The sequence below is a fragment of the Struthio camelus genome, chromosome 3, assembly GCF_040807025.1.
Source record: "Struthio camelus isolate bStrCam1 chromosome 3, bStrCam1.hap1, whole genome shotgun sequence".
NCBI lineage: Eukaryota > Metazoa > Chordata > Aves > Struthioniformes > Struthionidae > Struthio > Struthio camelus.
In genome coordinates, this window is record NC_090944.1 from 71,129,589 (window position 1) to 71,143,758 (window position 14,170).

General features: G+C 35.2%; 1 protein-coding gene across 25 annotated transcripts in view; it reads right to left on the reverse strand.

The window, feature by feature from the left end:
• The window catches only part of EPB41L2 (erythrocyte membrane protein band 4.1 like 2), a 129,226-nt gene that overhangs the window by 49,331 nt on the left and 65,725 nt on the right, over positions 1-14,170 (reverse strand). For all 25 annotated transcript variants that reach the window (XM_068938309.1, XM_068938308.1, XM_068938304.1 and 22 more), the window contains 2 exons: positions 10,560-10,664; positions 4,079-4,121 (listed from right to left, as the gene is read on the reverse strand). In XM_068938309.1, coding sequence (XP_068794410.1) covers positions 4,079-4,121; positions 10,560-10,664 — 148 coding nt within the window. The remainder of the gene's footprint in view (positions 1-4,078; positions 4,122-10,559; positions 10,665-14,170) is intronic.

Consider the following 14,170-nt stretch of genomic DNA (forward strand, 5'->3'; position numbering starts at 1 on the left):
TGTTTCTTCTGATTTCTACAGTTACTTTTCTGAAAGAACAGTAACCAGGAGACCTGGACACTGTTCAAAAAATCTACATTCTCTACAAAAAACTGAAAAGAGCATAAATCCTCTGAATCTACAGACTGAAAATTTCAGATGTCTACTCATACTAATTCCCATAACTAATCCATAGATAAAATGTTTTAGTTGACTTTCTACTAAATAATCTCTGGACAGTTGGTAGACTTATATTTTACCTGATTACTGAAAGCACATTTATCTTCTGAAAATAGACTAGCAAGTATATTACACTGTTAGCATACAGTCTATTTTTGTGCTTCTCACTACAGCATAACAGTTAGAGTCATGTAACAGAGCCATACAAAAAAAATAATTGTCCTGATGTAATAATGCACACTATTACTGGTGCTTTGAACTGGCGGTCAAGACGAAAAAACAGATCTGATATTTGAAGTGACATTTAGCATTCTGTCCCTGATAAGGCTCTCTGGATGCTTAACACCACGGGTTACAGAAACATCAAAAATTTTACTAGCCAGCTTGTTACCTCAAAAATGCTTCTGAGGCAACTTGAGGAACATTCTTAGAGAAGAATGCAATATAACCAACTGACAGCCTACAATTAGCATGATTCATCCCATTCAAACTGGGAAACCAGTGGGTTTTTTATTCCAGTAGAGGCTTTCTGCGTCCTTTACTCATGATATTTCTTTGTCTCAGCTAACATTTCTAGGGTACTGTGCAACTAGGACAGATAAACTGCACATAGACAGATGTAAAAATGCCCCTCAAAATTAAGAAAATTACCACTTCTAAAATTTGGCTTAAATCACCTTTAAGAACATAAACAACATAAGGAATATCCATATCCAGTCCACACTGTCAAAATTGTGTAAAGCGTGTAAATCTCAGAGTCCAGCCAACCTTATATCACACTGACAGCATTCAGCTCAAACTCGGATATCTCCATATTGCAAAAATCTTTCTGTATAATTAGTGGAGACAGAGGCACTTCCACAGGACAACTATTCTCTTAGCACATGGTGTTGCAAAATTCTCAGATCATCCTCACATGACTTTGATGAATTTACCACCATTTGATACGCTGCCCAATTGGAAAATACACATACTTAATTATACCATTAGCCTTCCATACCACCTTCTTTCCTGAGCAGTAGGATGATTAGGCTGTATTGCACAATATACCATAGATGCAAAAATGTCAAAGGCTTATTTCAACTCCACTCCTAGGACTGCTTTAGTTTTTGGCTACATATGTCTCAAAGAGAAGGTCAGTATCACATCAGGGTGTTTTTAAGTTCTCCAGTATGAATGACTGCCCATTGACAATAAGGATGTAGAGCACAGTCTTCAGAGTGAATGAAGAACAACGTTTGAACTCATATCTCCAGATTTGCCACAAGCTGCTTTAACTATTATACTACTATATCCTTTCCAATCCACTTTCCATAGAATCACAGATTCCCCTCATTCCTTCAACAATTAAACTGAATCAAGCAACAAGCAAATAAAGCTTTCTGTCTTAATTGCTTCATTTATCCCTTCCTTACTAAAAAGGAAACAACCCATCCCTTTTCTGTCACCACCACAATTATCTCTTTTCTTAAGTTCTGAAATGGATCCTAGTGGGCACAACTAAATTTCAGAAGTCTACGGTTGAATAAAATTATCTACATTGGACACTACTGGCTTCCTTTATAGCCAATGAGTGAAAACAGGCACCTGCAAAGGGTGGTTTTGTTCACCTCTCAGGTACCTATCTTAGAATGAGATCAGTCACTTCCTAGAAGTGCTATTTCTGCAGAAAATAAGAGCAATTACCTTAGGTGGACACAGTTAACATTAGAGTACTCTGTGTACTTCTAAAAACTTTCTAGCTAAATAAGTATTCATTTGACAAAGGACAAAGTGAATATATTTTATAGTTACTTCAATAGCAAAAATAGTTAAGTGTATCCCATATCAGGTGATAGTGCACAATAAAAGAAAAAAGCAGTCTGTTCCGCCTTCCGAACATGCAAATCCTCTCCATTTCTTGTCAAGTGTACAACACAAGATACGCAATATAGAAATTTTTCTTTCATAATAGAGGTTTTTTTTGGCAATAAAAACACTCATCCTGTTGCAGACTAGAAATAAATAGATTTAACGGACTAAGATTAACTTGGATTTAAAGAACTATTCTACATACACAAATTTAATTCCTGCTTAGAAGAGCATGAAATATAGCCACACACACAAAAACAACATGTCCCAAGAATAATTTCAAAGTTTGTGTGAATAAAAAGATAACTGGCTCTATAAAGAAGTTGCATATAATTAAAATATTTTTTGTGTACACTATATTAATATTAAAAAAAGGTTATGTAAATATATCCAGAAAAATTTCTGGCCAGCTGTCACTCTTCAGATTCATTACACCTATTTGTAGGCAACACAGCATGCATATCACCAGAGATGACAATGACAGAAAAGAATCAATGACCTCAGTCTTTTGATAAATATTAAAACCAAACAGAAGTGCCTTCAGCCTGCATGCCTTTACAACAAACGTGTTTACTGAAGAACCAACAGTTATGCTGAAGGAGAAATTGCAATGCCTGCAACTTTATTAAAAATAAGTTTTAAATAAAAATAAATTTTAATAAAGAATCTTTTATTAAAATAATTATTTTATTAAAATAATTTTATTTTCTATTAAAAGAATATTAAAAGACTACTTCATTAAAAATATCTTTATTTATTAAAGGTTTATTAAAAGAATAGTTACAGTTGGCTTCTACTTGGATAAATATATTAGTACCTTCAACATTTTAATAGGACTAGTCTGCTTGTACAACAGCATGTTCAATTAAAAGAAAAAAAAAGAAAAAAGTCTCCAATGACGCTAAAATAACTTACATTTCATTACTGAAAACATAAATCATACCTTCCTCAAAATAATAAGAGGTTTTATCAATTTTGAAAGGTCTACAGAAACAGAATTAACAGCACTACCATTTTCTGAAAAATACGGCTGTTAACCATTATAAAGAGTCCTTCTGTTCTTAGAAACAGGTGTTCCCGCAGGGTCATATGCCCACAGGAAGTTCAAAGTCCATTTCTCAAGTAACTTGCATTTTTGTGTGTGTTGGAAGTGTAGACACACAGATCTTATCACCATCATCTCTCTATAAAATTTGCATTCTCTCCCCATTTACATTTCCTACTAGGCACTAACAAAAGGATGCTTCCCCTAAGAGAAAAAAAAAAGGAAGAAAAAAAGTGATTGGCTGTAAGGGCTGTCTAGCAGTTCTTAGTGGCTACCTGAGACTGTTAAACCCAAGAAGAGTATTTCTTATAGGCTTACTTTCCATTCACTCCCCTGACTACTACAAAAGCTATCTGGCTAGTGAAGTACTTGACAGTTTTATTTAAACAGAGTTGAAATAAATTACTTGTTGTCTACTGAGCATGGGAAGCAACAGCAGCTCTCTCGCATGGATTCAGTCTGGAAAGAGTTGTGGGGGGCAGGTCAAGGTTCCAAGATCACGCTCTGTGACTTTGGGGAATGATGCACACAAAGTCAAGGCTGGACTGATCGGGTTTGAAAAATATACATTTTCTGTAAGACACAGATTCTCTTTTTATAGCTTCATATTATTCTGGTGAGTCTTTAAAAGTTAGCAAGTCCTACAGTGAGGACCATGATCATCTCTGCAAGATGATGTTCTCCATTTCACAACACCAATATCAGGATGAAAGCTGACAAACATCTGCTATTTCAGGATGCAAAAAGATCAACTGATTACTTGCATACAACACAGGAACACGTTGGTGGCAGCAGCTGGTATACTGATTAACTTCTTCAGCAAAATTCTGAGTGATTATTTCTTTCCTTCTTATAACAGAAAGCAAAATTTCTATTTCTGTCCAAGGCTGAGCAGGTTATCAGATATGAGATCTTTTAACGGTGTAAGTATACAATTTAGTCATCAATCAGACTACTAACTTTAGAAAAAAGTATTTCTGTGCAAAAATAGAGGAACATAACAGCTGAATACAAAGTACTTACTTCGAATTTGTCTTTTAATTTCCTTTGAAGGATCTAGCCAGTTCTGAAAAAAGAAAACCAAAACTATTTAAAATCATTTCAGACTAAAGATGGTGATGTAATTGCTTACATCTCAGTTAAAGTTTATATTTTTCACACATCTGTTCTACTTAAAAACAGCCAAAGAATCCTAAAATTAAACATTATTTGCTAGTAAATCTGCTTCCATGTGCATGTAATTGATGCTATGTAACAGTTCATGGTCATCTTACTACCTTAGACTATGTTTCTAATACTGAAAACTGGATAGTCTTCCAGTGAAGGTCTCCCAGCAAATCACGTTTGACAAATGCCATTTTCTCATAGACTCCTTTTATTGACCCAAGTAAGCATTTCCAGAAGTTTCTAATCTCTGAAGTTACTGAAGATGAGATTTCTCTTGATCTCCAGAGATTTATTTCTCCTCTCATTTGTATGTACATTCTAGCTCCGATAGCATTCAAACGAGCTTGGAAAACACTAATCAAACTACAAGTTTTTTTTCTGACCTCCCCCAAAGCAAAGTTCTCTGAATAAGTATGATGTCAATATTGATGCACACACAAGGTTCAAGTCTAGATGCTCAGCTCTACTTTAGGCAATGCAAATAAAGTTGTCTTTTTTTTCATATTTATCTATCTCACTATTAAATGTTGTTCTTTAACACCAGAAATATTTTGCTGTAATTGCTACAACTTAAATAGCTCACAGCATTTCAGTTAAATAACTTTTTTTGTGACTGATCATCCAAAATATTATTTTGGGAAATAGGACCGAGAAATTAGTAAGGTATATTCATCAGTAATTCAACCAAACTTGTTTACTAATTTTACCTATAGGTTTTATAAAAAAGATTGGGTAAGATACTAGAAACATAGGCCTTTCAACTGCAGTTACTGAGAATTTATGCAGTTTTATACATTTATTTCCACCAGCCAGACACACATACACATGAAACACAAACATACACACGTAGTAAGCCCTGCTGACAAACTGTATTTCAAGAACAGATGCACAAAGTAGAGAAGAACTAGCAAGTAACTTCTACAGTCAGGGAAAACGTTTGCATTTCCACAATACACTGCACATATTAGCAGCTTTAAAGCCAGAGGGGACCTCAGTGCCAGCACAAATGTTGCCAAATAGGATCCCTCTAACAATATATTTCCTGCTTAACAATGGCCGGTTCCTTTATACCCTTTATATAGGGTATAATATGACTCACCTTTCACACTGTGGTGCCATATGACTCACCTTTCACACTGTGGTGCCAAACCCCAGACTGCAACAACTGTATCATATTCTTAAGAGTCTTTTCAACTCAAGGTTAAACTATTTCAAGGAGAAAACTAATTTCAAGGAGAAAGGTTTTATGGGCCTCTATAGATTAGAAGAACATATAACTATTTGATAGTTTTGCCCTAGTGCAAATCCTTAATGTAGATAATCTCTCCTGGTAAAGAATGAGGCTTTATCAAAATGACTCCGTATACTAAGTACCTTGTTGTAAATGACTTTGATCCAAGCTAATTTTGTCATCAATGCAGCATGTCTACATTAGATAAATATTATTTACCAATTAAATTAAAAATAAATTATTTAAATATCTAAGTAAAAATACAAGAATAATTCTACGTTTCTTACTTTCAAAAGCCTGCAGCTTCTATATTTCATAGCTATTATAATTCTCCCAGAGCTATACAGCCATAACATTGTTACATAACAAGAGATACAAAACACTTCTCAGAAAAATCTGGGCATCATTCAAGTTACTTAAAACAGGAAAACTTATCTGTTGGAAGAGCCTTGACATGAAAATGCCTTAGAAGTCAACAGAATTCTTCAGATAATTTTAGCTGAGACCCATTTCAGCTACAGTATCATCCTAAGTTTTCAGTTAGAAAGCCATAGTCAGAAAGTCCTTTCAATTACCATGAAACGGTAAGTAGAAATACCTTAAATTTTTGCCTTTTAGATAACGAAAATAAGTACAAAATAATAGTATGGCATAACTATAGCTGAAAATTAGGATGCATAAGTGTGTGACTTTCAGCACTATCATTATGAAGTAGGACAAAAGATCATGCAATGCAAAACATGCTGCAAAATGAGAAGGCTAATCCTTTCTTTATAGGAGCTATACAGTTGATTTTCCGTTTCTGAACCTGGAATCAGCTTATTGGAAGCAGATTTTGCCACCAACTTTCATTAATGCCCTGTCAAATAAAATCAGATGTTCATATTCAATTTACATGCATAATTAGAGCCTTTTTTCTATCTGTGCCATTTGTTATGGATAAAATAAACACTATTGAAAGAATTTACCCTGACATAGACCTCTTAACTGCAGGATAGGCAGATCTGTCTTTCAGCCAAGAACCTGCAACGTATGCGCACTATTTTGCTACAGTAGGGAAGAAACTATCTGTTAAATTTGTAAATGGTGACGTTACAGATGAGACAAAGTGTTCTCTACCAATATAGAAGTATTTTGTGCAAATCCAGAAAAGGAGCATTCCATCCGGTGCCCAGAAGATAAGAGCATAAGCTTTCCAGGGCTTCAGCAGACCAAGTACAGTGTGAAGGAAACATTTATGAACTTTAGTGATTTCTCCTCCTCCCTGTCATGTTTCACAAATGTCAAATTCATTTGTTTAAAGCTTAGACAGTGATTTTATTGCACTACACTCACAAAGCAGTGTTAATGGCTTTAAAATGTGTATTAAAGCTAATGAAATTAGTCTGGTTTGATGAGACAATACATCTCTGCCAGCTGCACAGAACACTGATATGGAAAAATTAATAGGATTCCTCTCTCCAATGGTACCCTGATGGTGCACTAGAGAGCAGCTCTAATTCAAAAGTGTGCCTGGCATTCAGTTTCCACACCCCACAGCTGCAGTCTAGTATAACAGCTGGCTCATAAACGGATAGCTGTGATAAGTGCACAAGGAGGAAAAAACCCTACATCATTCATCAGCATTCAGTACTAACTGGGCTGGAGGTCAGAGATTTGTGGCATTTTAATCTGAGAGGACAACAGCCATATCGTGGGGAAAAAAAGCATTAGAAAACTAGTGCTGAGACCAAAAAAAATTCAAAAAATCCTAACATAGAAAGATGAACAGAGAAGGCCAGTCCCTAAAACCGGTGAAAATTCCAAGCCTCCAAACCTTATTGGTGGGAACTGCTGAACGAAATGAATCACCCACGCATCCACAAGAAAGTTATAGCTGTAAACAGTTCCTACCAGCGAGATCAAATTTCCTTGAATTTACTCTTTTTCTACTTGTCTGTCACTTTGTGAGCTTTAGAATTCTTTTAATACTGCTAGACGATATAAAATTTTAAGCGCTTACGAGCGGGGAAAAAAACCCAACTTTCACAAAGAGCTTTAGCAAAACCATATGAAATATGACTTGCAAACCTCTTAACTTTACATTTTTGTTTGCCAAAAAAAATTTCACTGACATTCTATTAGAGTAATCACAGTAGGAAAATAGAAAACTGGTTGCAGATGGTCCATGCATGCACCAAGATTAAGTAAAAGTGAATGACAATTGATCAATGTCTCAAAGAATCTGTCAAGTTCTGAGAAGTCTAAGAATTGCTTAGCTATTAAAAAGTTCCAGAAAACTCCAAAATTATGGGTTTTTTTCCATTTTTGACTTCAAGTCGTTCTACAGCCTTGAGTCTACCTCAGCCTTTTTGCACCTGACCTGCAATTTCCCCATCTCTGTCTTTTTCCCCCCACCTTATCTCTTATCAGTTTATCAACATAGTCAATGTGTGGCACAGGAGGCTAGATACAAAAAAATAGTCTTAGAATTTTACTAGTTCTCTGATGAGTTGTTGCTGCTTATGGGTAGCGATCATAGCATACAAGTTACCGAGGAAAGAACCAATTGTCTGATTTTACTCTCACAAAAGAATGACTAAAATCAAAGCACTAAAAAATACAACTGTCATCATCTCGTACATATATCTAAATTTGTAAAATATATATCAATTGCACAAGACAAGGGCTGTCCTAATAGCTTTGGAAATCAAATTAAAAAAGAAAAGCTCATTAATCATCAGCAACCACCAAACAGGCAATCCCTGTTTAGCAAGCACCAACTGCTGCAGATTCAAAGAACAAAATTACCTCAATTCCCCCATTTTAATATGGGGTACCTCCTTTTTCCAATCCACAGCTAACCTTTCTTTCCTTTTGCTTCTCAGACTTTGGAAGAAATCTGAGCGAACGTTCCAAGGAACATAATAGATTGGAAATACAGATTGATTATCAAGCCTAAACCAAGTGCCCAAAGTAGACCTAGAGGTTTTTTTTTCCCCCCATCAAATAAAGATCTTTCTAAGAAAGCCACAGGTTCATCTGAGTTTCTTAGGAAGTCTGAATGGGGAAAGATATTTCAGTAACTGTCCTTAACAAACCACAAATGCTTCACAGGAGCTTCAATAATTCGGACAAATAACTTCACATCATTCTCAGTGTACCATGTAATATTTGAATCCCACTGCATGTAGTAAATATGATACAGGCAGATATGAATGGTAACTACCATATATACACATACATGCAGAGACATACATTTATATTTATATAAAAATACCCACACAGCCACTTTTCAGGGCATGGTACTGGGTTCCCCTGTTCCCATGACTGAGGAATACCAGGAAATCCTTTAGTCCAACTAGAAGTGCATTAGAAAAGAAAAATTTGACATAATTTATAACAACTCAGATTTTCCTGGTCTACTTTTAAAAGTGGAAGGCTCCTGATTCCATCTATTCCATCTCCTAGGACCTACTGAAATGGACTGTCTCCTAGTATAGTACAAGGATCCCAGGTCTGCTATCAGACCTTTTCTCTCTTGCCTGCGGTCAGATTTTTTCTTTACATTGTGTTACTGTGTACATAGACCTTTAGACTTCCAAGAATATTGATCTGTAGCACCAATAAAGGGACTGTAAGTGATCATAACAGTAAGATTATGGTATTACTCAGAAGGTCAGCAGGGAAGTTCTTCCTTGTTACACTGAACATGGTCCCCTTTCTATAAGTGGTTTACAATAAGGAACAAAAATAAAACACGTCAAGTAAAAACATATCATCTCCACTTTATATATGGAGATCTTTAACAGAGGAATTAAGTATTTTGCTCAATGCTTCACAGCAAATCTGCAAAGTAAATAACTCAGTCTGGGAAATAATTCTATTTGAATAGAAGTTGTCAAAACTTTAGGTTTATTCAAATGGCTAAATTAGACTTCATTTCATGCACAAAAGTGGCACAAGAAAAAAAACAGTAAAAAAGCAAAGCCTTCTATACCAAGTGCCGTATTCATGCAATGATGTTTCCTGCCACAACAACAGAGATCAAAATTAAAATATTACAATTTTTTCCACTTTAACTTGCAATTGTTAGTCTGTTTTTTCTATGATGGAAAAAAAGATGACAGTGGGTATATCTTTAGTTTGTGGGCAGAATGACAGCTGGTCCAAAACTAACCATAGACAGTGGGAAAAGCTAAATTGGCACTTGTAATTAGGAGAATGAATGCCACCAACTGACTTTAGGATTTTTCTCTTCTCAGTAATCTAGGTGTGCTTGACAATCCACCCTGTAAGCAAATGCAAAAGAAGGCCAAAAGATACTAACAAAAGGTACTTAAAAAGTCCTACTTGAATGTAATCATATCAAAGCGTCTCTTCCAAACCAAGCCTTTCTGAAACAAGCCTGCAATACTGGTGACGAGCTAGCTCTAGTCTCATCTTTACAGGATGCCAATATTTTCTTTAAGCTTAAAATTAATGGGAAAAAGAACTATAAGACCTAACAGTTAGGAGTTATAGCCAAGATTTCCTGCACGTTTCTTTTTCAGAGTTTTATTAAACATACATTAGAAAAGGTAGGAAGACTACTGGAAAGTCAGGTAGAAGTCTAATTTTTTTTTTTTTTAAATCTTTAAACACTAAAATTTGGGGGGGGGTTGTTTTTTTAAGCACAGGGTAAAAGGAAAGAGTTCAGACTTTGAGGAGCTGCCAGACTATTGAGGCACAGTTATTAGTTAAAATTTCTTATTTCACCTGCATGGATGGATACTATTTTATCATTCCAAAATAAAGCCTAGCAAACACTGAGTTAGTTTTCTCAAAACTGCAGATATTTTAAAGTCTTCCCCTGCTCTAAAGCAAGAAACGGAGACCTTGTCAGATGTTTTTTCATACATGTCAGTATCTCTCACACATTGCAAGCTTACAGCAGACTAGCAGTGACAGTTTGTGACTATTTATTCAAACATTTGTGACAGAATTCATTCAATGCAGCCTAACTAAACTATTTGAGTCAATAACAAATACACACAACCCCCCCAAAACAAGCAAAAAGCCAACAAACAACAAATACCAAAACCAACAAACCAAATAAAAAACCCAACAACAACTCCACAGGCTTACCTTCTGATCTGAATTCTCATGAAACAACAGACCAAAATAGTCTTTTTCCAGTAAATTAAGATGTTCACATACTCTGTCAAACAGCACTTGACCTTTTGCTCTTTTCTGAAAAAATGAAAAGTATTATTAGTAAGTGCTTAATTTTACAAACAGATTCAGTTGACAAAACAGATTGCATAACAAGAGTACTGTAATTAGCAAGTATTAGCAAAATTTTAAATATCAATAAAACATTATAAAGCTTTCTTATGATACATTGTTTATAATATTTTGAGCACTATACATATCACTGACAAAAATAATTTTTTGAGGCGGCGAAAATTTATCAAAACCTGACTTGAATGTGTAGGTAAAGCTCCTTACCATTTTTATACAACTTAAGTGGCAAGAAACTCACTAAAGAACATGTGCAGAATTAGAAATGTACTTCAAAACTACTTTATGAAATATCATAACCATAACAAGCTTTATCCTTTTCAACTCAAAGGGGATATCATTCTATTCATGTGTAAACATAGAGAAAAGATGATTTCCTGCCTTCAGAAGAACGGCTAAAACAATCACAGAAAATGATCATTATGGTATAAGTTGGTGTTAATTCTTACAGTGGGACTGCCCTGTTGTAGCAGAGGAAAATTATGTTATAAAGAGTCCTCATTATCCATGATCTGCTTTCTCTTCTTTAGAGAAAGCATAAGGATTTTAAGGGAAAAATTATTTCAGCATTTCATAACATTAAATATTGCTAAATAGTTCTAAGATTAGTTTTTCTGCACCCTTATTTTTAAATTAGCTGAAGATTTCTTCATGATGAGCCAACTGTTTCTACATTAATACATTCTAGAAAATTAATATGCTTCCTACACTATTAACTCCTGTCAACTGTGGCATTTCAGCATCCCTTCAACTACTTTTACAAATCATGGGATATAAAATCTCAAGAAAGCCAAAGCACCGCTACACTATCTTTGAGAAACAAAAAGAGTAAGACCACCACCATGAGTTAGTCAGCGATTAGAGCCTGGAAAATGAACTGCCCTATCTAAAACCTCACACAACTGAAAACCGTCATGGTGAACACTGCTTCCCATTTCCTATTTTTGAGTCAAAAAAGGAAACAAAGCAAAGCAAATCAAAACACCAACAAAAAATTGCAATCTCTCCCACACATTTCTCATGCAGAACATGAATAACTTATGTCTAACAGTCAATACTGCAGAGATTTTGAGGGGTAAAAAAAAAAAAAAAAAAAAAAAAAAAAAAGACGGCACTGCCTTCCATCTGCAGATTTGTGATCTCCCATAGTACCTGAAACACTCATCAGATACTCCAGAATAATAATAAGTCTCTCAGAAGTTTAGTCTGCCTAAAAATAATTTCTGCGGTATTCATTAATAAAAAAATGAAAATCAGATTTTAGTTGATGTTAATTTCAATATTGTAGTCAGCTACTTCATAACACTAATGAAACACAGATCATCCTTTTAACAGACACCCCTCAAAAGGCTGCTCTCTGTAATTCAGAAGTATTACAGACTAAACAAATTGCAATTAATCCTGAAGTTTTATCCGTCTTTCCTGTAGCAGTAACTGGTAATGTAAACAAGGTTATCCCATCTCTTCCTATTGCTGGTAATTAAAAGCAGGCGTATGTGCTATTTCTGGGTGCCAGACTTTGGGGAAAGGATTTGTTCTACTGGAGAGGGCAGCTGGCAAGAGACAAAATGAGGTTTTTTGACCCAGACAGCTTACAGCATATAATCGGGGGCGCGGAAGACTGGAATTTCTCTCCAAACTTAAAATACAGTCTGTTGCTGGAACATGAAGGGCATGCAGTCTCACATTTTGAGCCGAGTCCTACATGATCACGCTGCTATTTGTGGCATTTATCAATGTGGCGACAACATGGCATTTCTGGAAGCCTGACCGTTCAAAAGAATTTTTGTATTTGCTTACCCTACAGATTTCAGTAGATGCCATACGTTACTGCGATTCCAAAGAAACGCCATCAGCGGCCTGTGTGTAGGCTCTGGCCACACTGGAGTTATTGTGTCTAGCAGATAGTGACAGAGCACCCACAATATGCCTCAACTGGGTATTTCACTATAGCTCAAAATTACACTGTATAAAATATTAATGCTGGGAGAGCAAGGAGGGAAGGCAAGAGAAAAGAAGGTATGCACAAAACAAATAGTGAAGACATTGTTTTCTTCCCCTCTAAGAATCCAAAGCCTTATTTGTTCAAGGTTGCATTGTTCAGCAGGCATTACAGTTTTGAAGAATAGAATAAAATTTTCAGAAGATACATTCAAAAATCGAGTATGTTACGTAGCCTAAAGCATCATACAAAGTCACTGGAACTTAGCAGTCCAAGTCACTTTACAAAAAGGGAGCTGGGAATCTTAAGTCTGTTTGACGCTTTCAAAAATTTTATGCTTCAGAAAGACAGGTGACTACCTCGCTATCAAGTAATCATGTAGTTTCCTTCCCAGCCTCAATTTCACTTGAGGAAAAAAATCAGCTGTACAGAGAAGAGCTAAGCTGAAATTAGAAATAAGCATAAGCAAGAGAAGTTTTCAAGAATCTTAGCCTGCTTGATTGCATGCAATATTTATCATTTTTCTCCCTAAATCACTGTGTATGTCAACGACCAAAATTATCAGAAGCATGTTCCAGGTAAACGTATTTCAGTAAAAGCAATCTGTAAATTATTGCAGAAACAGCACATGCCATCATTAAATCTCTCTCTGGAGTCACTTGCTAATTATGGAGCTTTTCTTACTGAGGTAAAAAAAGTTATCCACACAACACATAGTATATGCACTTAAAACTAAGAAAAGTGTAGACAATACCAAGCCTTTGACACATGCAAACCTAAAGCAGCCAAATTTAAATGAAAAATACTTTGAGTATAGCAGTAAGATAATGCACTTTTTTCCTAATATTAGGAAGTCACCGAGTCAACACATAAATTGGATACACAGGCAACACCCAATTGCATCTTTAAGGATTTTTAAGTTTATAGCTCTTGCACATAAATAAAAAATCTAGAATATTGGATAAATATGCCATGAAGGAAAAGTTATGTCAGTCCACAATCTGGACAACAGCACAAAGCACCTTAGTATCAGAAACACGTTTAAGAACAGAGCTTTTTTGTGGTAGATTCAAAAGCATAAACATCTCACTATCAACAACCGTTCTCACAATAAATATCCTATTCGTAAAATTGAAATATTTGTTTCTTTAAAAGAGTATGTTTTATATTGTGATATAGTTTTAAAAGTCTACAGAAATATTTAATTTGCAAAATCAAACATTTCAAACGCAATTTGTTTGCAGTCCCTTTGGTAACAGGCATTACTATAGAGTTTTAGTTATATGATCCCAAAATTTTTCTCCCAGACCTCATGCCCATAGGACAGTGTCTCTAAATAAAACTGAAGTTACACAGAACATTGCTATGACCCAGAAGTTTCAGAAGTTAGAAAGTATTTGTTAAAACAGCACGGAATTGCAAGAATGCAGCATCATGGTTAGCAGTTTGATATTACTCTCAAACTGGATTCTACTTATTTTTCTACCAATTGGTTGAGATATCAAGTGATAGT